General features: G+C 43.5%; 1 protein-coding gene across 1 annotated transcript in view; it reads right to left on the bottom strand.

Moving 5' to 3' along the window:
* rbbp6 (retinoblastoma binding protein 6) overlaps positions 1–25,423 on the bottom strand; it is a gene marked incomplete at its 3' end in the record, with an annotated part of 31,690 nt that extends 6,267 nt beyond the window's left edge. The window contains 17 exon segments of the mRNA XM_080523488.1: positions 203–307; positions 309–320; positions 647–888; positions 997–1,015; positions 1,159–1,216; positions 1,552–1,612; positions 1,827–1,914; positions 2,377–2,702; positions 3,093–3,196; positions 3,338–3,510; positions 3,973–4,112; positions 4,361–4,457; positions 6,160–6,248; positions 11,572–11,619; positions 16,186–16,231; positions 23,420–23,534; positions 24,731–25,423. Of these exon segments, the coding sequence (XP_080379614.1) occupies positions 203–307; positions 309–320; positions 647–888; positions 997–1,015; positions 1,159–1,216; positions 1,552–1,612; positions 1,827–1,914; positions 2,377–2,702; positions 3,093–3,196; positions 3,338–3,510; positions 3,973–4,112; positions 4,361–4,457; positions 6,160–6,248; positions 11,572–11,619; positions 16,186–16,231; positions 23,420–23,534; positions 24,731–24,896 (1,889 nt within the window). The 5' untranslated portion in view covers positions 24,897–25,423.
* Positions 25,424–26,374: the final 951 nt, after the last annotated feature.

The raw sequence follows: 26,374 nt of genomic DNA, 5'->3' as shown, positions 1-26,374 counted from the left end.
TACGGGTACTGTTTTGGATGAGTATTGTATTGTATTAGTATGAGTATTGTATGAATGTTGTGTGAGTATTGTAGGAATAGAGGAGTGGATGTTGTAGGAGTGATGTGTGAGTATTGTAGGATTGATGGGTGAGTATTGTGTAATTATTGTAGGAGTACTGTATTAGTATGAGTATTGTGAGAGTATTGTGTAGGTGGCTCACCTGGAGTATGAGCGTCTCCTCTCCTTCTGCATCTTTCTATACTCCAGCAGCTCTTTGGCGAAGTCGTTAGTGAACTCATCCAGCTTGGACTTCTCCCTGGCTCCGCCTGCAACTCTGGCTCCGCCTCCACCACCGGTCCCGAAGCGCCGGGGGGGACTACTGAAGACAGGAAGAGGAGAGAGAGAGAGAGAGAGAGAGAGAGAGAGAGAGAGAGAGAGAGAGAGAGAGAGAGAGAGAGAGAGAGAGAGAGAGAGAGAGAGAGAGAGAGAGAAGGACGGTTTAAAAACAGCAGCGAAGACGAAGAGAACATCATCACAACTCCACAGGATATCCAATCCTCCCGGACAGCCAATCCAGTTCTAAACAAGTGTCTGGGTAAGCATATAGGGGGGTTGATTCATTTATTGATAACCGACTGATTGATAAGAACAAAGGTGAACTCACTCATCCTTCAGCCTCCTCTGTTGTCTGTAGAACTCGTCCTTGGAGAGGAAGGGGCCGGAGGAGAGGGGAGGGATGGGGGCGTTGGGGAGGGGGGGCTGGGTGTTGGGGGGCGCCCAGGGAGGGGTAGGGACTCCAGCAGAGGCAGGGGGGTACCCGGGAGGGGGGACGGGGTAACTAGTGGGGGGTGGTTGTCCTGGGGGGTACCCAAGGGGAGGAAACGGTGGTGGTCCGACCACGGGGGGCTGGGGGGAGGAGAAGAGGGAGGGGGGGTTGAAGAGAGGAGGGGGCCCGGAGGGATGTGGGGGCTGGGAGGGAGGGGGGTGGGAGCGAGGGGGGCGGTCGTTGTGGGCCCGGCCGCGGATGGGGGGCCTGGAGAGAGCAAGAGGAAGTGATGTCACTGAGGTTTGACAGGGAGTCAGATAGCATGGCAAACTTGAAACGTTGGCACGCACGCACGCACGCACGCACGCAGACTGACCGACACACACGCACAGACACACACACACACTTACCCATCCCAGTTGGGGTGTCCTCCAGAGTGTCGAGGTGGGTTATGTCTCGGGGGCGGGCCTGGGGGGGGGTCAGAGTAAACACTGTTTCAGGGCCGGTTTCCCAGACACAGATTAATCCAGGAGTCTCCATTGAAAGTGTGATGTAGGCCGGGACTCGGCTTAATCTGCGTCCTATGAAATCGCCGCTTAAAGAGTCTGAACACAGCTAACATCTAAACATGTCCTTCCTGTCTACAAGAGGCACCTATAGGTAGAGGAGCTATAGGAGTGTATGTAGGTAGTGTGTTTGTAGGTAGTGTGTATGTAGGTAGTGTGTATGTAGGTGGTGTGTATGTAGGTGGTGTGTATGTATGTAGAGTGTGTTGGGCAGGTTAGAGGAGGGCTCAGCCTCACCTGTGTGGCGTAGGGGGTGGTTCAGAGACAGAGGCTGACCCAGCAGTGAGACAGGGTAGCCCTGCGTACACAACACAAGGACATGTTAACACACCAGGCTTAGAAACATTCACCCTCATTGCATTGTTAATCTCATACAGATACATCCACATTCACCGTTTTTGTTCCTGAATTCATTCAATAAGCAGAGTATAATAATGATTAGAATTCAATTCAAACCACCAAAAATTTGACATTCATTTTAAATGATGACAGGGGTGTGTGTGTGTGTCTACCTTTGGGATGAGAGGCATGGGGAGACAGGGGTCAGCTGGAAGCGGTGCAGGCTGGGATGGGAGTGATGGGATCACACTCTCAGGGTCTCTGTACGGAAAACAAAACGGAACAGAAATCAAGAAGCTGGTAAAGTGGAACGTCACTGGAGACCAGCCAAACAAACGTTAAGAAAACTGACATGAAAACAGAATTGTACTCTCCCACCATAATATATTTAAATATTCTTCCTTATTTCGCTTTCCCCATCGTCCCGGAAACCGAGACAGTGTGTAGAACTAGATTTTGTTTCCTGAAAAAAAATGTTTTAGCCACAGTACAAGCACACGTCTTGAATATCAAATATTGGGCTCGCGAGACTTATCAAACTAAGGCTGGATTTCATTCATAAATCTTGCGGGATTTATCAAAATAAGCCTGGATTGTCCTTTTGCGATGTTGATGGAATACCCCCCGGGAGTCGCTTGTGTATGTGATGATATGATATGTATCTGTACCCGAGGTTTCACAGTTTCACGGTTTTGTGCGCCGTCCGTGTTTTCTCAGGCTTACTTGGTGATCAGCGGCTCCTCGAGATTGGCCAGGTGCTGGGGGGAGGGAACGGGCGTGCTGTGGGAGGAGCCTGTAGTCACGTTCCCGACTGTGGGAGGCGTGTCTGCGAGCTGCTGCTGGGCCAAGGGCGGGGTGTCGGCAGCCGGGGGGCGGGGCATGAGAGGGTCCTGCTGGCTCCTGGTTGTCTGGTAGGGGCGTGGTGGGCGGGACTGAGGAGGGGGGGCGGGTGTGGGGGGGGCGGGGGTGGAGCTGGGGTCAGTGGAGGTTTGGGATGCCCCCTTCATCCTCCTGGTATAGCCCGTCTCATTTTTGAAGTTGTTCACTGCCTAGGGGGAGAGACAGAGATTCTCGTCACTCTCTATGAGAGTCAAGAGATACACACAGCGGAGTTGGGCTCCATTTCAGCTTCAAATACTTCCATATACAGCTTTGTGGTTTAACTACCTAATTTACTGAATATTGTTTGTTTTGATTATTAGACTAACAACCAGTTGCCTGGCAACATGCTCCGTTGGTACAGTATAATTACTGTTTGGCGCAAAGTTAGGGTTTAGGGAGCTAGGGGTTAGGGGGCAAGGGGCTATAGGGGTTAGGGGGCAAGGGGCTAGGGTTTAGGGGGCTAGGGGTTAGGGGATACAGGCTAGGGACTAGTGTCTAAGGGTTAAAGGCTACAGGGCTGGGGTTAGGAGTGTGAGGGGGGGGGGGGTAGGGGTTACCTGGCGCAGGAACTTATTGGCTATGAGGGCATCAGGCGAGACATCTGATTGGCTGCAGTTGGGACACACGTGTTCCTCCGACTCCAGCAGGGATGTACGGATACCTGAGGAGGAGACAGTCAGGTGAGGATAGAATACTGCCGGGAACACAAACAGATCAGGTCTATCACAAGTACATCTGGGAAGATCAGGGTCTAGGATAAAAAAAAAAGAAAAAAAGAGAAGAAGGTTCTTTGGGAACTCACAGTCGTCACAGTAGCTGTTTCCGCAGCAGGGGATGACCACGGCGTCTGTCATCAGGTCTTTACAGAACAGACACTGCAGCTCGTCAGGGACGGGGTCCACGTCCTCCTCGGAGGACGACGCGTCGCGGGGCAGGAAGGGGGGCTTCTCCTTCTTACCAATGGCATAGGCTTCACTGGAGGGGTGGGGGGCAGACAGATGTACACAGTTAAGATCTATGGCTTTCAAACTTTACACACACACACAGATATTTAGACACACGCCGAGCACGCACACACACACACACGTACACACACCAGGGTTCCCACGGGTCCTTGAAATCCTTGAAAGTTTGTGAATTTGAGAAAAAGAAATCAAGGTCTTAAAAGTTTTAGAAAATAGACATGGGTCATTGAAAGTGCTTGAATTCCTCTTTCTCTCTCTCTTTAAAAAAATAAAAATAAAATAAAATAAATAAATGTATCACTCTGTTTTACTCGTCAACTAGTTCTGTCTCAATGTCATGTTGGGTCCTTGAATTTGAGGGAATTGAGTCTTGAAAGGTGAATTTGATGTTTCAGAAGGTGTGGGAACCCTGACATACGTACACACTCACACACACACACAGCCCTGTGTGCCTAGGTTAGAGGCGACTCACGCGTCTATAGTAGGGATGGCGTATCTCCCAGTGTTGGTTATCATGGCTCCCTTCATAGTGGGGTCATTCACCTCCGTCATGAAAGAGCGAGGGATGCCTGTACTCTTCTTCATCCTCTGAGGTGCCTCAAAGGTTTTATCCTGCTGGCACACACCACACACACACACACATTTACATGTTTGGACTCAACAGTTTTCTCCTCTCTTTCCTTTGGGTTATGTGTCATCTTGAACATAAACCCCCCCCCCAAAAAAAACAACAACGCTCACATTTTGGCAACAACACAAACACGCACAGACACACGCACAGACACACGCAGCACAGCACAAAACTGTACTCTAGAAAAGCTCCAGAAGAGATCCAGAGTTCCAAAGATGTGTCCTCTCACCCCATTGGTGGGGCAGTTTCGGATGTAGTGTCCGTTCTTCCCACAGCGGTAACAGGTGTAGTTGGGAGGCGGGGGGCCCGTCAGCTTCTTCATATAGCTGCTCAGGGAAACAATACACTACAGCTCACGGGTGCTGCCGACATTTAACATCCAACAGATAAGGACTAGATAGGTATTAGCTAGGTGGAATACACCTGCCTAAAACCTATCCAACCTTTTCTGATCCACGCAAGTGCCCCAAGGGGGTAAGTGTAAGGGGCAAGGGTTGAGCTGCCCTAATATTCACTGGATGGAGTGTAGGGGGGTAGGGAATAGAGGTGTAGGGGGTAGGGTCTAGGCGGTAGGGAGTTGTCTAGGCGGTAGGGAGTAGGGTCTAGGCCAGGGGTCCCCAAACTTTTTTCTGTGAGGGCCACATCATTTTTCCTTTCTGTGATGGGGGGCCTGGGTCGGTCTCTAACATAAAATAATATGGAACGGAGTGAAATGGAGGCGGTTGCGCAAAGCAATTGCGCGCAGGAGAGCACTGGTGGATGCAAACAAAGTCTAAACAGTTGAATTTGGATGGAATTTATACCTATAGTGATATGTCAATGAAATATAATCAGTTTTACAGTCTGATACATGAGGGAGGACTCTCATCATACACAGGGGTATCCATGAAGCAGGGCTGTCTGGGGGTCCTTAAACGAGCATCAAACACTTATTTTCTTGCATTCTGGTGAATTGATATGCACCAATTTGTGACCTTTCTGCATCAATTTATGGTGGAAATGTCATTATTTATGTAAAGGAAAACACAATATTCAGGCACCAGATGATCAAAATATAATGTAATATAATGCAATATAAGGCTCTCAGGCATTCTGTACTTTCAAATATGTATTCTCCTTGAGCAGTCAACATACTATCAGCTATTTCGCTAGCAAAAACGAAAGCTAACTTATTTGCGAAACAGCGCCCCCGCCACCACGTCGGCGAAATGCCGCAATTGCAGTTAGAAATGACAGAAATCCACCGTAGAAAATACGACCGTCAGAGTTTTGTTGAGAGCTGGAGGCGGCAAGAAATATGACGGAGGCGGCCGCCTCATAATTCTCTATGCAGGAAAACCCCTGCTTGACACAGATCATGAACAAATTATTTCGTTTTCTCCTGCAGCTGGGCATCTACATTCTCTAATCCCCCATTGTTTCAATTCATCTGGTGCCTACTTGCGGACAGACTCACTGCGGGACACACCTCCTCCGCGATCACATTCATACATTTATTGACAAACTTCTTTGCCTTTAACAATAATAATCACTTGTGCACTGTTGGTTAAAAACCCTGCATTGGCCATTTTTCATCTCTCTGAATTTTCGTTCTAGCTCGCGTGCCCCTGCTATAGATCCGCATTCTGTGGGCGGGTGAAACTAACTAATAATGTTATTAATGAAAATAGTTTATAACTAAGGGACATTTTAATTTGAAAGCCAACCTTTAATATCAAATACAGATATGATATGATTAAAACATATATTTAAAGTTTAATTTTCAAAATATGTTTCTGGCATTGTTGAGAGTGTGTGGGGGCGACGTTGTTCAAAGGGCCGGTCCAAGTGTGGGGGTGGGCCGTGTTCGTCCCGCGGGCCGTAGTTTGGGGACCCCTGGTCTAGGCGGTAGGGTCTAAGTGTTACGGTGTGAGGACTACTGGCTAGGGCGTAGGGGGCAGGATAGGGTCAAGGTATTAAGAGCCTATGTGTTAGGGGGTAGGGTATAGGGTCTAGGTGTTAGGGTGTAGGGTCTACTCTCATACTCACTGGATGGGGTCATACTCGTGGTTGGACTGGGACATCATGGCTTTGATCTTGTCCTCCTCCGAAGCATCGGCCTCCGCCAGGTTAGCCGTCTGTGCGGTGGGGGGAGAGGAGGTTCACACACACACACACACACACACACACACACACACACACACACACGACAGAGGGGGGGAGAGGAGGTTCACACGCACACACAAGACAGAGTAGGGTTAGACAGGCAAGAGCATGTTTACAGACACAACAGAAAAGGGGGGGGGGGGCAAAAGGTGAGAGCAGGATAGAGTTGGGGGTGTGGGGGGTTGGATATTACTTCAACTAAGGTCAAGAGATCAGGACCGAAAAGAACCTTGGATACCAAGACTCGGCCTTGTCCAGAAACAAGTCATAGCTCCATAGGTTTAGACACTTGGTGGTGTGCCACCATCTTGCTGTCTCCTCTCAGATCTACACAAGTGTTTTGGGGCCAAGGGGCTTCGCATTCGTTCCTGGGCAGGACCACTCACATGAACCCGGTCCTGTAAAGAGTAGCATGCTGTTGAATTGTGTGTGTGAGACTCTGTGCGTATCCCACACCCCCTAGTCTGGCTTATCAACCTTTCATAGGCGCTGCAACCCCACATCTGGTTCGTCCACCCTAGAACACACGGTGCGCCAAGTCATACGCTGTGCCTTTGAGAGGCTGGGTTGTTGGGTGTTATTTTCTCCATCTATCAACCCACGCAAAAGCCATGAGAGGGGAGGTCAACAAGGACGGAGAGGGAGGGAGGCAGGCAGAGCCTAACGCCTTATGACTGTTTGTTTAAGAGCATTTGAGGGCAGATGTCTGCTTTGACAGTCTTGTAGGCCTTGGTTCATACCAGTGGGTCACATCAATCGTCTGATTCGGCTTAACGTGACAGCGTGCCGAGAAGCAATTTTTCAACATACGGTTTTGTTCTGCCCTTCTATTTCAGCATCCATCACTACAAGAACACCCGAATATGGATAACTCTGGGCTGAATCCTAACACATACCCACATTCACTACATAACACACAACTTCTATGCCAATCTAGATGAATGTGGATCAGACATTTTGCACACATGTTTTGAATAGTGGCGTTAGGGAAGGGACTAGAGAAGGGGGATCGCTACAGTACATCAATAGAGCTAGCTATAGTATATGAATATAGCTAGCTACAGTATAGGGCAGTGGTTCTCAACCTTTTTTGGGCCAGCGCCCCCCTGTCCATTATCCAGGCCTCTTACCGCCCCCCCCATCAAAAAAAGTTGGCTTATTTTCTTCCCTAAATATTAATGTTGACTAATATTCTGTGATATATAATTTAAAAAGCATGTCACTGAATGCCAAATAATAGATTGGATTTAACTGGGCAGTTGGAATATCATTATCATTAGTTTACCAGAGAGCAGAAAAGCCATGTGAATGTGAATAAAAATGCTGTTTCTGAGTGTTAAACAAACTCAGACAACATCAGAGAATACAAACAGACTGCTACGGAACAGCTGCAATTTCACACATGTCCGATGCAGAACAAACAGTAGGCTACAAAACTGTACATTACAACTAACATTGTTCGGTTTTTAAGTGTGCTGGTGTTGCATTTCTCCAAATTGCTGTTTTATGATGCTAATATTTATTCATTTTTGATTGGACTTTGGGGGGGGGTGTCACAATATGGCGGCAAACGCTAGGGGGCTATTATTTTAATATTTTATTTAGTATTCTATGGTATTATTTTCATAAACTGACCACTTCGAATTTCTCATATCATATCAAAACATAACAAAGTTCCAAAGTTCAGAGCTCTGCGCTCTGGGAGCGCTTCAGAGATGGGTGCTCTGACTGAAAAGACGGTTTTGTCCGAGCGAACTGACCGTTTGTGCATTTACGAACATACCCGTAATAACACAGCTGACAGCTGATCAATACAAAAGACGCTGCAGCTGATGCGTTCGTTTCCAGGACATCACAAGAGGAGCAACATATCACAAAAAAGCGATCGTATATTTTAGTTTGCAAACACATCGCAATGCTAACCTCAGAATGGCACTAGGGATAACATCCACAACAACACTTAACAGTAATACATTTATGTAATATACTGTGATGAACCTGCGAGGGGAGGGGACATTCGTAGCTGATTTCTCTAGGTTCGATTATTGGTAAGCGACAGAGAACTTTCAGGACTGGTTTATTACGATCGCTTTTTTGAGATAGGTTGTTCCTGCTGTGATGTTCTGGTATTGTGGTATGGTATTAGCACTCATTTTAACTAAATTAAATAAGCTGTATTGAAAGGAAGCGAACGAAGCGAACGCAACAATTACAATGAGCCCACAAACTGAAACATATGTCACTCAAGCATAGCCAACAAGGAAAACACTCATAGAAGTTGGGCATTGGTCAACATGATGTTACAGATGGGATGAACCGGGGTTCTTTCTATCGTAGCATAGTATTGCAATTTCTGCACTGTACATGAACTGTCAAGATTCTTCTACAATGCAGCTTACCCAGACACATTGGAAACTTTTATTTTTTGGGGCGTGGCGCTACGTGTGTCTGCGGCACAGAGCCCGGCCAAGTTCAGAACACTGCGCTCTGGGAGCGCTCAGAGATGGGTGCTCTGACTGAAAACACGGTTTGTCCGAGCGAACTGACCGTTCGTGCATTTACGAATGTGCCCGTATTAACACAGCTGTTTTTCATGAGAAAAATACTTTATGCGTGAACGAACGCCCCCCAAGAACACCTCAACGCCCCCCTTTAAAAAATATTTGCTCCAGCGCCCCCCGATGTTGTCTGAACGCCCCCTGGGGGGCGGTACCGCCCCCGTTGAGAAACGATGGTATAGGGGATAGTTAGCTATAGCATATGAATACAGCTAGCTACAGTATAGGGGATAGTTAGCTATAGCATATGAATATAGCTAGCTACAGTATAGGGGATAGTTAGCTATAGCATATGAATATAGCTAGCTGTAGCACATGAATATAGATAGCTACAGTATTGGGGATAATTAGCTGTAGCATATGAATATAGCTAGCTACAGTATTGGGGATAATTAGCTATAGCATATGAAAATAGCTAGCTGCAGCACATGAATATAGCTAGCTACAGTATTGGGGATAATTAGCTATGGTATATGAATATAGCTAGCTACGGTACAGGGGATAGTTAGCTATAATATATGAATATAGCTAGCAATGGTACAGGGGATAGTTAGCTATAGTATATGAATATAGTTAGCTATAGTATATGAATATAGTTAGCTACAGCACATGAATAGTATACAGCTACAGTACAGGGGATAGCTAGCTACAGTACAGGAACACAGAGAAACATGACACGTATGTTTTCATGCAAGAGTACATGAGCAGCCAACACATTCACGGTCAGGGTCTAGTACACATTGGCCAAATTTTATTGATATAAGAAATCAAAACAAAATCAAAAACAGTCAGGTCATACAAGACTGCGCCATTGTCTCACTCTAACAACCCCAGCAAACCGAGAACAAGCAGACTTTGATCAATTCAATAAGTGTTTTTTTACAGCATTGGGACTCCCCCTTTTACCATTTTCCTTAAATTCAGGTATGAGATCCCCTTGCAATCAGTACCATTCCAATACAAAATAACTATATAACAAATAGGTACCGGTACATACAAAAGTGTTTAAAGCACTCTGATTTGGCACCATGAGTCTATTCAATGCAACTTAAAGATGAGTCAGTTCAATGCAACTTAAAGATGAGTCAGTTCAATGCAACTTAAAGATGAGTCAGTTCAATGCAACTTTTAACAAAAATAGAAGAATCTCTGCCTTCACAAACAAATGCTGTGGGTCACTGAGCTTGGTGAGTGAGGTAGAGTTACGTTTCTTGTTTCATACAGAATGTAAAGTAAATACATCAAAGTAAAAGTCCTTCTGTATAAAGAGCCATGAAAACAGATCAGCTAAGAGATGCAACATGGGTGAAAATCCATGGGGATGTGAGAAAAAAAAAATCTTGCAAATCTTCAAGAAAGAAAGAAAAAGAAAACTGATTTGAAAAAAAAAAACGGTATGTTGACGGAAAAGCGAGCGCTTCATTCTTCGTGGACGCACTGTGGTATGGACTGGACACAAGTGTGTGCGCGCGCGATATGTCAGAGTGTGTGTCTGTGTCTGTGTGTGTGTGTGTGTGTACGAGCGCGAGAGGGCAGCAGGCTTACTCCTTACAGGAGCCAGGACATGCATACAGCAAACACAATAAATCATCAATAATCATTAATAAAATAAAACAACCATCGGTATTAAATCAAACTAAACAGAGTGAATAGGCTCAATTAGCTATTAGGTTAACAACGGCCACACTCAGTTGCCATAAAGTGGTTTAACACTACAGATAGGGATCCGCTTAAAACCCTACATTTACATTATAGTTTACACTGAACAGAAACACTGAATTCCCAGGTATTGTCTCAAATGAGCACAGCAATGATGAAAGTCTAAACGGATGTTAATACATACAGGGGTGTCATTGTTAACTGATCAGACAACTGTAAAACCACATGTATACACATTGATATCAGATCTGACGGCAGAGATTGGAGGAGAGTGAATACAACACACAAACATTCAAAAATATACACACTGTGACACTGAACTGAAAGACCCAGGTGAAAAGTAAACTACCATTCATCCTTCACTAGTGAGGTGACAAACTGAAACAAGGTATCAGGGGAGGCTGGTGGAGGTAGAAATCGAAGGACGGGCACAATGTAATGCATGGAATGGAATGAGGAATGATCTCACACACACACACACACACACACACACACACACACACACACACACCATTAATTAAGATGCCAGCCCTCTGATTGCTACCTCCACCAGCATCCTCTGCAAGGTTTAGGGTGCATCATAACATTTAGGGGCGGTTTCCCAGACATAGATTAAGCCTAATTCACACCACAAATGGAAGACGCCTTTTAGTCTACGATTAGTCTTAATCTGTGTCTGGGGAACTGGCCCATAGTGTACAGGATTGGGGGAAATTCTTTTATGGAATTCTGATAATTAATAGAATTCCAATTTAGACTATTGACAAAAGGGTATACATTCTCAATGATTTTATAATGAATAGAAACAATGGTAGTGTGTTGTATGAATATATACACATACTGTACATTGAAAATAAAACACTTTGGGATTTGAGTTAGAGTTTTAAAACACTTCCTGAACTGGTGGAATTGAAAAGGAATTAACCCCACGCCTAGGGTGTAACTGGGTATTCTTCAGTTGACATCAAGGTGGTTATTTAAACATCACTCAACAGGAAGGAAGAAAGAAAGGAATACATAAATAAATAAAGAACGAGAGAGAGAGAGAGAGGGAGAGACAAAGAGAGAGAGGTTATACCTTAGAGAGCTGGGCCAGAGATCGAGATCCACCGTGCTGATCATCAATCTGTTTGAATTAAGAGACAAAATCAATTAACCGACGTTGATAAAGACAGACAACAACAACAACATCATCAGGAACAGACGGACAGACAACCCATCTCACAACCTGTGGAGAAACATCACTGGAGGGTCAAAGGTCAGTAAGTATCACATTGAAGACTGAATAGATGTACACAACAGTAGAGACCTCGTCATTGAGGCATCCACACCTAGTGTGTGTGGGCGGCCATTTTGTTTCCTGCTACTTTTTAACCTATTTTGGTCACGTTGCACCATACAATCAGACACATTTGCTCCATCTTAGGCTACCGGTATTGTAGGAAAAAGTGCTTGTAACCATGGTGAATCCCCCCCCAAGAGTGCAGGGTGACTACAGGCTCTGAACATGTTGGTGTCGCCGTGACTCATACCTTCTGAAGAGGGCTTACCCCGTTAGGAGTTTTAATTCTGTCTGGTTCTGGTTCACAATTAGAAATGGTCTTTAAAGTTGGCTCTAGCTGAATACAGACAGGGAGGTACCCTGCTTTTAGGTCTGTACATTTATACAAGTGGCTCTGCTGTCCGTACGCACAGAAGCATTACAGTTGGTGAAGTTCCAAGCGGTTAAAACAATTAATTTTATGGTGGGTGGATTTATGGTGGTGATATTAAATCTGGGCTGCTGTAGCGAATTTAGAAAAGACTGACTATGATATATTACTGTCTGACTTCTTTTCAGCAAATATGACATTACTTAGTAGGCAATGGTAGTTATCTGGTCAATAGACTGGGGGGTGATAAACATACTCCTGGTTTTAAAGTGGGGGGCAGTTGCCTCGTTTGCCCTATGGGCCAAGCACCTATAGAACGCACACAATAGGCACGGTCAGACACATTAACACTTTGAACGTTCAATAAATGTATCTAGGATGACGTCGTTTTTGTTGTTGTCATTAGGGTTAACTGTACACTGACAAATACTACATTAAACATCTAATAATGAGCTCCATCTAAAATGCACAGTACTGGACATGGCTATATTCTTGTGTGTATGCCTAAAGTAGGTATGAGAGACTTCCACTCTATTCTCAATCCCAAACCGACCCCTAGTGAGGATATGAAATGACTGTATAGGTAAGCAGGAGAGCCAAAATGACACCTGGCCAAATCCTGGCCAAGGACCACTGGAGCCAATCCTGGCCAAGGACCACTGGAGCCAATCACCACAGTGCATTGGTTTAATAGGCTGTACATAACTCAACCCTTCACACTAGGGATGCACGATATTATCGGCACCGATATTGGGAAATTAATGTTATTAAATATTTATCGGTTTTATACATTTTAGCCGATATAGAGCCGATAATATGAAGCCGGAAATATTTCCGGTTACGGTTGTCGCGCTCATGATGCGATCACCATGACGCCCGCAAACTAGCCGACACGTTAGCATGAACCACGTTCAACGGCGTTGCACCACAAACAAGGGGTTAAACTCGTTTGCAAACTATGCAGTAAAAATGTGGAACGCCCTTCCTATAATCTTAAAGGAGTGCAAAACACTGCCCACCTTCAAAACCACTCTCAAAAAACATTTACAGGAGGCTGCAATCCGTAACTGGACCCTCTAAATCAAAAACTGTACATACTTGTTGTTTTGTCCCCCCGCCCGAACTACCCATTGTACATATTATATGTCTGTCCCCCTGCCCGAACTACCCACTGTACATACTTTGTGTTTTGTCCCCCGCCCCCACCTGTGGTGTATGTCCCCACCTGTCCTACCCGCTGTACATACCTTATGTTTTGTTGTATTGTTCTTCCCATGTTGGATGTATGTTTATCTTGTAGATAGTACTAGTTATTTGTCTGTATTATCTTGTAGATAGTACTAGTTTTTTTGTCGGTCTTACATGTAACGATGAATTGAGAATCAAGGACCCCAATTGAAATAAGCCAGTGGCTTTCTTGGGTTTTTATCCTGTTAGTTGACCTTGTATGTAATATGTACTTTCATGTACCTACTTCTGCAAATCTTCTAATAAAGTTTTCAATCAATCAATCAAAGCATCGTTAGCACTGTCTTCATTCCCGGCGTTCATAACGTTTGATATAGGCTGCGTTCGTAAATTCACTCTGAGACCGCCGGAGCACACAATGGGTTCAACGTCATAAAGGGACCAAGTAATCTGATTGGACGAGAGGCATTCCAAGAGTGCTGATCAGACTTCAAGAGCGAATTTACGAACGCAGCCACTAGCCAGATAGCTACCGTCGCTAAACCTGTTTTTAATTCTTATGCAAAACGTTTGATGGGCTTTATCACAACCTACCTCATCCTCATGCACTAAAAGTAGCATAGCCCAGCCCTTTCAGTTGCTTTATTAAGCATACTATGCTAGCCTACTATGTGCCTTGTGTCATTCTGTTTATCTGCAGACTAAGCAGCCATAGGCTTTTGGTTCTATAAAAGTCTTTATTTTTGTATTGACTGATGCACTTTATTTTTGACACTTTTTTGATCTAATTACTCTTAGGTGAGCCTTTCTTGTTTTCATAAAAGGAGGCCAGATCTTGGCTAAAAAAAGCATTGTGCACTGTCTATAACAGATTTTGTTTGTTAGAGGAAATAATAAATGAACATTTGAAGAGTCAGAAGTGTTCTCTTTGTTGTGTTAACAATAGCGATGTAAGTTAGATTTGGTGAGATCACTATGGAATATTAAATCATCAATCTTTGCTCACTACATAGCCTTTCTTACCTTCAGGTGTGCATGAACTACAGGTTATCAACTGTGAAATTATATCTGTTCTCATATCGGTTATCATATCGGTTATCGGCCACGAGAAGCGGGTAAACATCGGTATCGGTTGGAAAAAATGCATATCGTGCATCCCTACTTCACACCCACACAAGGGCCTGAGGGGTACGGGGTTGGGGTCAGGGGTAAAAATTGGGAATTAGTATTTACCTTTCTTAAAAGTGAACACAAATACAAACAAGTGTTTATAAAACACATACACATGTTTTATTGGTTAAAAAGGTAAGCGGTTTGCTTCATACAGAGGACAGAGAAAGACTGGATGTTCTGAGTGAACAGTCAACACAATCATTTCAACATGCCAAATCTGCAACGGAAATGAGAAGATGATCTAATAAGCTTAGTTGTTACATTTGAGATGAGAAATGAAAAAAGGCTCAGACTGTTACTCTAGAGAAAATAAACAGACAATTTGTGAAATGTAAACTGCTATTGTAACTGTGTATTAACCATTTTATCTTAAGGGGGGAAAAAAAAAAAAAAGTTAAAGTCAAAAGAAAAGTGAGATTTAGAATTTAAAAACTGTGATATTCAATGATCCTGGTTTTCTTATCCTGAAACAATTCAGAATCTACTATAATCAAAATTCATCTTAGCCTGAATAATTGAGACTTGAGACAGCTTGCTGACTAAACTAAGCCATTGTCTCACACAGAATTCATATTATCTGGAAGGGATGATTAAAGTTGGCTTCATTGCTGGTAGTGTTGTTCCGATACCGATACTAGTATCGGCATGGCCACCGATACGCACAAAAATGCTGGTATCGGTATCGGCGAGTACTTTACAAAAACTTTTTACAAAAGTTTTACAAAAACTTTACGAGTTTTACAAAGGTTTTGAGCAGTGCCAGACTAAGTGTTAGCAATAATTTTACATCGAGGTGAGTATGCGGCTCAAAAAACATGTTTTTTTGTTTTGTTTTTTCAAACGCCGTGGTATCGGATCGGTACTCGGTATCGGCAAGTACTGCACGGTCAGGTATCGGGATCAAAAAATGGTATCGGAACAACACTAATTGCTGGAGTGCTTCTACAGTCAAAATACTGTTATATTATCTAGCCCTAATACCTAATCTACATCAGATGGCGCAACTTTTCAGTTGTTTCAGCATTATTCATTCACTTATCTCTCTCACACACACACACACACACACACACACACACACACTCCCCCTCCCTCTTTCTCTCTCTGTGTGTGTCTCGTGTTTCCTTAGACATGGCCAGTTAAACAGATAAGAAAATTAAAGCCATAACTCAAAACGTTTTTTATTAATAAATAAAACTAAAACAAAAAACACAGAAAACATCCAACAAAACGTTGTCTTGCTGTACAATTATTCAAAGAAAGCTGAACACATCATCAGCCCTCCCTCCAGCAAAGCAGGCCAAAATATTTTCTCCTACACACACCAACACATTTCCACATGTTCCACATATGCACAGATTCATATTTTCGACCCCAGTTCGATATGAAATACCCCACAGTGCACCGGCATGCACACGTTAGACCACTTAATACAGTCTGAATCAAGTGCCAAAAAAATTACGATGAAATCCACCGTTTTGTTTTAAAAACAAACATTATAAATGTCACATTGGACTACAGCCAAATGCTACCATAGCATCTTAGCATAGTGTTTAATAGACTAAGAACAAAATGTTTGACGGTAACAGATAAAACGGATATTTAGCTCTTGTATGTCCAAGAGTTGCAATGTTTTCGAGCGTGTGTTTTAGTGCAGTGTGGAGTGGGGTTTGGTTACATACTGCTTTGGAGAGTCCTGCAGAGTCACTGCGGTGGTCCGAGTGATCTCTGAAACACAAAATGAGACAGACGAGGGGTTAACTTCACGTCTCTCGTCTTGACTCACTGACAAGTGTTTCTCAACAGCTGCTGATCCAGGGACCAGCCAAGGGGCAAGCTATGACTTCTCTCTTGGGAGAACAACAGAAACGGTTTGAGGCCTCAAAGCAGCCAGCAGGTGTTTTCATCAAAAGCATGTGTTGAAAGGGAGGCTGGTGGGGGTAGAAATCGGAGTACGGCTCGGTTCATCGTAATGCATGGAATGGAATAGGGAATGGCGTCCTCATTCCATACTTGATACCACTCCTTTTTCCATTCCATGTTTGATTGTTTGATACAATTCCTTATTCCGTACCATGTAGGGATGCACCGATACCGATACCAGTACTCGTACCCGATGCCATGCTCAAGTACTCATACTCGTAAAACTACACCTAGAGCTGCCACAAACGATTATTTTCATAGTCGACTAGTCACCGATTATTTTAACGATTAGTCGACTAATCGGATCATAAATTACAGCTTATCGCACAATTACTCAATCGCTCTTATTTAGCTATCATCTTCTAAATCAGCTTCTAAATTTAGCTTGAAGTTGTTAGTTGTTGTTGTAGGCATGTGCTAACTAAAAATAAAGACAATTAAAATGATTGTTCACTCAAAAATAGATATTTTAATGAACTTTGCAGATTTATTTCTGGCATCACTTGCATGTAATGTAATGTAAAGAGTAGTAGAGGGTGCAAACTGCTGAGTAAAATGAGGTAGGCTAGGCACTAGGCAACCAAAAGAATACAAAAACAAAAATAAATACTTGTACAGAGTACAAAAGTTTTGCTTTGCTTCACTCATCTCATAGTAGAACGCGCCTTCTTAGCACTGTAACGTTAAGACATTTTTAGCTATTTGATAAGTATCGCTTTGATGACAACGTAAAATAATGTAAGAAGGCTTTTAACGTAACGATATCGTTAGCCAATAACAAGCTAACTAGCTTACCGAGACGAGCCATCGTCTTCCTCGACATCTGCCACAACGTGCTTCCTTTTTAGATGCTCGCGCATCATAGACGTGCTGCCATGATAAGCAAGTTCAGCTTTGCAAATTTTACATTTTACATTCTTTTTTTCAACGTTGTGGTTGAAATGCTCCCACACTTTAGAGGTACGAGGACAGGAAGACATTTCTCTGTTTGTTTTTCCGGGGAAGTCACGTGTGCCCCGGATGACCGACACTGCGCATGTACATCAAAGACACTGGGAGACGCTAGCCAGTGGCAGCTTCAGGGAAGAAAAACGAATGCTTATCGAATGAAATGAATGGTCTTTATTGTCATTGATATAGTACAGGTACCAAACAACGAAATTTGGGAGGGGGGGCTCCCCTGGTGGTAGGCAAAACAAAAAACAAAAAAACAAAAAAACGCTTATTTCAGCTCCAAAAAAACATGCGACTACGGCGATTACCAAATATGTCGGCGACGATTTTGGTAGTCGACGTCGTCGTGACTAGTCGACTAATCGTGGCAGCCTTAACTACACCGATACATCCGGCCCCATACCACTTTACTGTACTGCCCTGCAGATTCCTTCTCCCCTCGGTCTCATTGGCCAAATGTAGTAAGATATTGTAGTTCTTTGGACCAAGAAACCAATCAAAAGTGATGACGGGGCAGGATAAAAAGAAATGTCACAACAAGATGGCGGCTACTTCACTGGAAATGAAGATATCTTCCACTACAGTAGCTGAAATAAATATAAATTCAGAAAAAAAAAGGTTGGAAATTTGTGTTTGGTCGATTATTTCTTTGTTGTTACAATGCTAATTGGCATTGTATTTTATATCGTTGGAAAGCCTGTTTATTTACCTTTACAATGATGTCCAACTTGTAAGGATCATGCAAACACAGTCACAATAGGCTGGCAAAACAAGGCTTGTCATCATTGAAGGCCATCTCAATGCCATCTCAATGCAGTGAGACATCACGATGAGATGAACGTGGGGTAGTGGTGGTCTAGTTGGACTTGTGATCGGAAGGTTGTGAGTTCAAATCCCGCCTGAAACCACACCACTACTAGTGTGCCCTTGAGTAAGTGTTACAGAGTACGAATTTGAGTGTTACTGATTATTAATATGCAGTTGGTGATTCAACCATGTAACTCCTAGATTAGATATGAAGTATTAACCATGTGTGCTGACTAGAGCACCTGGTGACCGGTAAGTCGCCCCTTGCTCTACTCGGAAGGGGCTACCTTCTGTCCAGGGAAGTTATCACCTTGCCCCAGACTCAATGTTACCCTGCAGCCTTGCCCTACGGACCATTTCCTTGGTGTATGATTTCCTCACCTTAAAGAAGAGACAACTTGTGTTTGTCTCTCGGGGGATGGCATAGTGTGCCATTGTATTTACAAGCCTGTCCGTAGTAATGCTACAAACACATGTTGCTACTGTATGTGGATGACCCTGAGAGGATGAAAGTGGCAAGAAAGTGGAGAAAGCACACAATGTCCTCAATGTCCTCCCCAAGTTCCAACTGTTCCCAAGAGATAAGAGTGTGCAGTTCCTGGCAAAGGAAGGCTGCCACCATAGATACTGCGAAAACCCTGCCCTGGAGAGGGGGGGGGGGGCTTGGAAAGGTATAAAATTGTGTTCCAACTGTATTCTGGGCCCTCTGTTTGCTGTACGCGGAGAACTATGCTTGCAATCATTTATTAAAGACTTAAAAGAACAAGTATTGTGTACGTGCATCTTTGCCGAAGTCTCACCAAGGACCAACTTGTCTGAACTTAGATTTTCACCACAAGGCTGGTGGAGGTAGAAACCAGGGGTAGTGGTGGTCTAGTGGATAGTGAGTTGGACTTGTGATCGGAAGGTTGTGAGTTCAAATCCCACCTGAAACCACACCACTACTAGTGTGCCCTTGAGTAAGGCACTTAGCCCTCAGTTGCTCCAGGGGGAATGTCCCTGTAATTCGTAATTGTAAGTCGCTTGGGATTAAAAGCGTCTGCTAAATGGCAAAATTAAAATTAAATTAATTAAAATTATGCAGCCTGTGGCTAGCCCATATCTCCACAATCTGGGACCTAACTCCGCCCTCCTAGATGACAACGCTCACCCCCACAGAGCCAGGGTTATCACAGACTATCTCCAGAATATGCGAGTAGAAAGAATGGAATGGCCTGCCAAAAGACCAGCTGTGCTGCTCATCACACAAATGCATGATCCTTCGTGTTGGAATAAATAAACAGGCTTTCCAACAATACAAAATGCAACTTTTTTTTCAGCTAATTCAAAAATGTAATTATAAACACGTTCTCTAACTAGCAAGCTACTCTGTTACTAGCATAGAAATGTCTACGAAGTTTGTGCGAGCATAATCTCTAAAAAAGAAGCGAATACGCGTTCTCAGGCGATGGGGAGTAGGAATCTGTGGGGAGGAGGAAAACAGCACAACAACAGTATTACCAAAGCTGCATGACTTTGTGAAAAAGCACATCTTGCCTGTTGCAGGACATTTCAGCCTTCAGCTTCACTACTGATATGCAGACTAGCAGTGTCAGCCCAATGTCTCTCATCAGTTTAACTGCGCAGTGGATTGATGAGGATTTGACTCCCCAGAGTCATTCTACAAGCAAAGCAGTTTCGGGTTCGCAGAATGGCCAAGCCATCGCAGGTGCGTTTGATGATATGCTTCAGACGTGGGGCAGACGTAGAACCTTAGCTGTGTGTGTGTGTGTGTGTGTGTGTGTGTGTGTGTGTGTGTGTGTGTGTTTGTTGAGCATGTGAGAAAGATAAAGACAATGATGATAACAACACTTTGTCATTATGACCAACCTAAAACTTTTACATAATCAATTTACTTTATTAAGTGATTTGAAGGCAATAGACATTCTGACAAGTTCAGACTATATTGTCTGATACCAGCTAAATTATTATAATTGTATATTAATATATATTATGTATGTTTTCAAAGTCATTGTTAGAACTATAATGGTATTATTAAGTACTCTGTATCGGCAAGTACCCAAATGTAAGCACTTGGTCTGAAAAAGTGGTATCCGTGCATCCCTACCATTCATTACAATGAGCCCCTACCTCCTCTGATGTGTTGGCTAAGGTCACAGTGCAAAGACCAAAGAGTAGGCTAAGTAAGAGCCTAACGCCCTTCAGTCAAACCAGTTTGAGATTCCACACAACTCATCTACATTTACAAAATGGGGGTCCATTTCCCTAAAGCACTGTCCGAATAAGACCATAAAAAGGCCATTGTGAGCTACGGTTGAAAATTGAAACATGATATTAGTGTTACAAAGCCTTCAGGAAACTCAGCACAGTCCATTAGAATGCACAACAACTAGAAGGAGCTCATGATATTGCAGGTGTCATCAACACCCACTTCTTTCTTCTTTTCTTATTGCTCTGTGACAACTTTGTGTCAACACCCAAGACAGACATACACAACAGAATTCATAGCATCTATAATATCGTCACCTTCTTAAAATAATGGCCTAAGAAAAACAGAATAATCTGAACCAAAATGTGTAATTTTTGTCGGTACATTTTTGTTATTTGTAAAATTATATAAAATATATGATATTTAGAAAAAAACATATTTTTCCTCAAAAGTGACTTAGGCCATTATCTTAAGACGTGACAATATATAGATATATTACATGTTATTAGGCCTAGGCCTACATTTATCTGTATATATTCCACCCAAGGTTACACTACTATCAGAATCATCAACTGTATCAGAACTTGTCAAAGCAAAAGTGGAATCCCTAATATCTAAAACAGCTCACACAACAAGAGACACGTAGCACTGTCTGATGGGAGGAAGTAACCCACAGTAGGAGCAGGCCGGCCAGACCAGAAGAAGACATGTCTGCCATCTCTTCCATCAGCATGTTGATGCATCTGCTGCCACCTCAGAAGCACAGCAGTCAGAAGTGCGAGGCACTCTATCTGGTATTGACTATAGTGGGGGCGTACGCAGCCCAGGTGGAAATGGAATGAGTTCACTGGGGAAACCATGGAAGGGTGGAGGGAGGAAACTGAACACTGACAGGCATGGTTCTCCTGGAACCCTGCGACCTCCTCTCTGTAACCACCCTGTGACCTCCCCCCTGTAACCTCCCCTTCAGCATATGAACCCCCACCCGCCACCTGCTCCCCACCCACAAAAAAGAAGGGTATGGAACCTTCCCTTCAGCATACAACACCGCCCACCCCAAGTGTTACCTCCCCACCACCCCCACTCCACCTTCAGCATATGAACCACTGCGCCCCCCCCCCCCCCCCCCCTATGTGAGTGTAACGCAACCAGCTGTCGCAGCAGTGCAGGTGGTGGATTGTTGCGGTTCGTCTGACTAACTGACATTTTCTATGACACCAAAACAGAGTTATGAGAGTCACCAATGGAATTTCTCACTTCTCTAAAAAAAACTTAAAACGAATGAAAAAAAACATGCCGCATCTCAGGTCATCAAAATCAGAATCGGTTCTTTTGATTGACTGCTCCAAGGAAGAGGAGAGATGTTTTCTGTTGCACAAGTGGAAGTTTATTGAAGATTACACGTAGAGTACAAACTCAAAGCAGTGCTGCAGCAGCTGGACCCAACCCTGAGGCGATCTCAGAGGAAAGGTCTCTCCAAGTGTTCAAATCATTACATATATATTTTCATGAAACTCAGAGTCCTTCCCCTTTTGGCCCCTATGAGGTAAGAGCTGAAGATTAGAATGTTCTAAAACTATGAATTGAGTGTTGTCTTGTGTTAGACGTGAGAGTTTCTTATCGTTCTTACAACACCTAGATTCATGGCCATGAGTTCCCAGACAGTAACTTACAATGGGTCGTATGTGTTCTTAGGATACAATACTGATAATGTGCATATTAAAACAGGAAAACTGATAAGATATGTAACATCATGACTAAGCAGCTGGTGCTAGAGAATGAACAATAGGACCTTTGAAAAATATATATCCTAACAACCTCAAGATATCAGTGTTAAACTATGAAATTCATTGCCTACTTCTCCTGTTTCCCTCCCAGCTCACATAAAGACTTTGTAGCTATGATCCAAAATGGGGACCGTTCCAAGTTTGACGTCGAGGTGCTGAAACAGATGCAGACGTTACTGCCGGAGAAACATGAGGTGTGGATCACACAGCAACCCCTGCCAGGTTCAATTGGTTTAGCCCAAGTGGCCACACTATTTTTTAAATGTGTATTTCTAGTAATCATTTGCATGTAAGCTTGGGATAGAATTGCCATTCCAGTGTTTACTGCTAAACTCTTAAACTACTTTTCCACCTCTCAGATTGAGAACCTCAAGTCATACCAAGGGGAGATAGAGAAGCTGGCCGGTGTGGATCGGTTCTACCTCGAGCTCCTATCAGTTTCATGGTATACTGTGATGCTCCATTTTTTGTGGGCCAGTCCCACTCTTTATATTTTATATTAGATAGAGAGAGTGAAGAAAGACAGGAAAGTAAGGAGTATGTCAACAGGGCATGGGCCAGATTCAAACCCATGCTGACCCATGCTGAAGGCCATGGTGCTAGACCACTGGAACACCGACTTGCCAAACATGTTTAACATGAAATCTTTGGAGTGGTTAAAATGAGTTCTAATGACTTCAACCTAATTGTATGTAAACTTCTGACTTCAACTGTAGCCACTGATTAAACAGACCCCACGTTCATTACCTGCGTAGCGCAAATGTTGCAAAACATAATGAATGGGTTCAAGCCACCCACATCATCCGCGCACGGCACGTTGCGTCGGCGCTAATACAGGAACCGTTTCTATTTGAGATGCGCCGTGCCTCGCCAACCTTTCGACATCCTGCCCGTCTCATGCATTCATCAGAAGACTACTTTAAATGATCAAATGCATTGAATTCACTCTGTAGCATAAAAATGGAAGGTATAGGGCTGGTTTCCTGGACACAGATTAAGCCTTATCCTAGACTTATCCGTGACTTAGTCTAGGACTAGGCTTAATCTGTGTGTGTGAAACCAGCCCATAGAGTAAATCAGCCTTTAAGATGGACTAGACACCAAGAACGCTAAAGATATCTGCCCCACAAGTTTGTGTTCTTTGTTTGTTTGTGTACAATGTTTTTCTGTGTGTGTGTGGTGTGTTATGCCTGAAAAATTGTATTAAAAAAAGGACGCTAAAGATGTGGCACTTACATGTAGTATTGTTGATTGTTGTATGATTTGCTTGTAGCCTTGACTCCACCTAGAGGTATTCTCCTGATGATTACAGACGAGTTCTTGGGAATGAGGGCCGCGTCATCAGTGTATTCTAGGAATGAAGAGACAGAACGATTACTTATGTGTTAATGGCTCATTCCAAACAATTGAAACTATCCTATTTCATCGCATATCACTCAGGGGAGGCTGGTGGAGGTAGAAATCAGAGGATGTGCTCATTATAATGCATGGAACGGAATCAGGAATGGTATCAAACCATGTCACTGATTACAATCAGCCGATATTACTAGATACAAAGTTAACTTTGAAGACAACCCTTTCTATTATATTAAATGCAAATAAGCTCTTCCTTGATGACTGTCAAAGGTAATGAGGATGTAGCCCAGCTAATCACTGAGTAGGGGTTGAAGAGATTTGGATTTGGGGTGGTGTCGAAGTTGGTAGGCCTATGTCAAAAGCATGATACTATTTAACTCCCCAAATCTTTTATTTATAAATATCTCTCTGGTAGTGAGTGTATGCCATCCCAAAGTGGTGGAACTCTCCGGGCTAGTCTGGCTACAGTGTCTGGGCCAGAGATGTTCCATCGTTTTAGAAAAACTAGGCTTTTCTATGGGCTGTGTGGGCTTCATTCAAAATGGATCCCTTCTTTAAAGTTCTTGCCCCCCTTTATCATGCTAGCCAACTACAGGAGTGGTAGCTCGCTCCCCTGCAAAATGACAGCAGTCTTCTAATAGGCTTTACATGACATGTAACATAGTTAAACACATCTTGTGGGTAATTGCTGAAAACTAAAAGATTAACTTAACGCTGACTGTGCAAGTGTGTTCAGACAGTGACGTGTTCCAGAACAAGTTAGCTTCCTAACCCCAGGCTGCTGTCATCCTCCTCCTGGTTCAGATAGCAGCATGCTATGTCAGGGGCACAGCTGTCAAACCCACGTGTTTGTTAAACAGACGTTAGCTAACCTGTTTTTTAACCAGTATCACCGATGATGGAAAAAGACAATGTCGATATATGCCAACAAGTTCAAAATGCATACGTTGGCTTAAACTCTATATGTGGATGCTGCTAATGCTGTTCAGTTAGCCAAGCCCTTTAAACCCTCGCCTGGGCACGGCTAGCATCAACCGACTAGCTTTAGCCACCACTAAGCTAGTCGGCATCCCCTGTCCCCTGGTAGTGAAGTAGGCTATTATCTGCAGTTTGACAGCTTCAGCCACTTAGTTTCCTAGTTCTATTCGGATGCCCACTACTTAAACAAGCGATCATTCCATCCCCTCTTACCTTCTTTCGTCTGGGCGTTGGTGATCTGCAAGTCGCAGTCGGCTGCCCTCAGCCTCTCCCGGCCCATGATCTGTCTCTTCAGGTCACTCAACATGATGTTGAGGCCATCGAAAGTGACAGTATCATACTGGAGTTTGGAGGAGAATTTATAATGCACACAAGACATGTCGTGAGAAGCAGCGAGATGGATTTCCCCCCTGAAACAAAACCGATTAGACGCTGACAGCTCATGGAAGTGTTGGTTAGCTTATCTGAGCTAAATCAGTCTGTGTGTCTGAAACCCAACGACAGCTGATTCTGAATGATCCCTTCTCGGTCTGGTTGTTCCCTTTTGACAGCGAACGTAACTCAACACAAAGTAATACACAACAAGAGTCCCGAAGCCAAGGAAGTACAACTAGGCTTGGGGAGTTAAACTAAATTGAAAAAGAAAACGAAGAAGGAGGAACTCTAAAATGGCCTCTTCGACATTACGGCTAGCTTAGATTAGCTTCAACAACACAAAAGCTAGCTCGCTTTAACACTACCAACTAGAACAGGACGACATTGCATTAGACAACTACGACAAAAAAAAACGTTTTTCAATTCAATGTAATTTCAAACAATGCCGATGCGATTAACTATAGTATTTGTTTCTTTTTATTCCTCTCCATTTTTGTTGTTAAAGTTGCTCGGCAGTAAAGGTTCTGTAAAGGTTCGTTGACAGCTGTGTCGGTCACCACAACGACGAGAAAACGACCTGTCACATGATCGGGCTTCCGAAAAGGTAACGTCCAGAACGTCGATCGCCCTTGCGCACGCGCAGTCGACCGATGACGCAATCTGAGACAGCTGGTGGGGAAGTAGTTGTAGAAATAGATAATCTAGAGAATGAATGAATGAATGAATGAATGAATGAATGAATGATGAATGAATGGTCTTTATTGTCATTAATACAGTACAGGTACCATACAACGAAATTTGGGAGGGGGGGGGGCTCCCCTGGTGCTAGGAAAAAAATACTAAAAACAAGAAGGGAAAAAGAACTGGTTTACATAAATAAAGGCTATATCCACTATCCACTATACTATACTATACAAATAAAACACTGTGCTGTACTCTATGCTATGCTATAAATATCCTAGAGTAGAGTAGAGCTACATGGACATCCAACCTTTATAGTGGAGGACAGATTAGGAGTTCAACAAATATGTCATGCTTGGAGTAGGCTACCTACCTACCTATCCACCAAGTTGTATCCTCCTATTTAAAATCTGTTGCATGTACAATTACAACAATTACGTAGGCTCCATCTTCATTATATATTTAAAAAATATATAATTCAGATTCATACTTGAAACCCGTTATCAGTAAAACTAGTATTGTCCACTAGATGGAGAACTAACATCATTTAGGAAAAAGTCAATGTAATGAAGTTGCTCCATTCATTATCCTTTCTGTTGAGGAATTATTGCTCTAGTGCGAACATTAGAAAATCTGCATCTAACACACCCACCCACCCACCCACCCACACCCAACCCCCCCCCCCACACCCACACACACAATTGTCTTGTGACACCCATTTAGCCATATTTAGTTGATATTTAGTTACCTATCTCTATGTATTTGCTATGTGTTGATGGTGAAGGAGAGACCACAGAACAA

Source organism: Nansenia antarctica (assembly GCF_963989245.1).
Source record: "Nansenia antarctica genome assembly, chromosome: 2".
In the NCBI taxonomy this organism is placed as follows: Eukaryota; Metazoa; Chordata; class Actinopteri; order Argentiniformes; family Microstomatidae; genus Nansenia; species Nansenia antarctica.
Note: the sequence above shows the minus strand (reverse complement) of the source record. Positions and strands in the feature narration are given on the sequence as shown.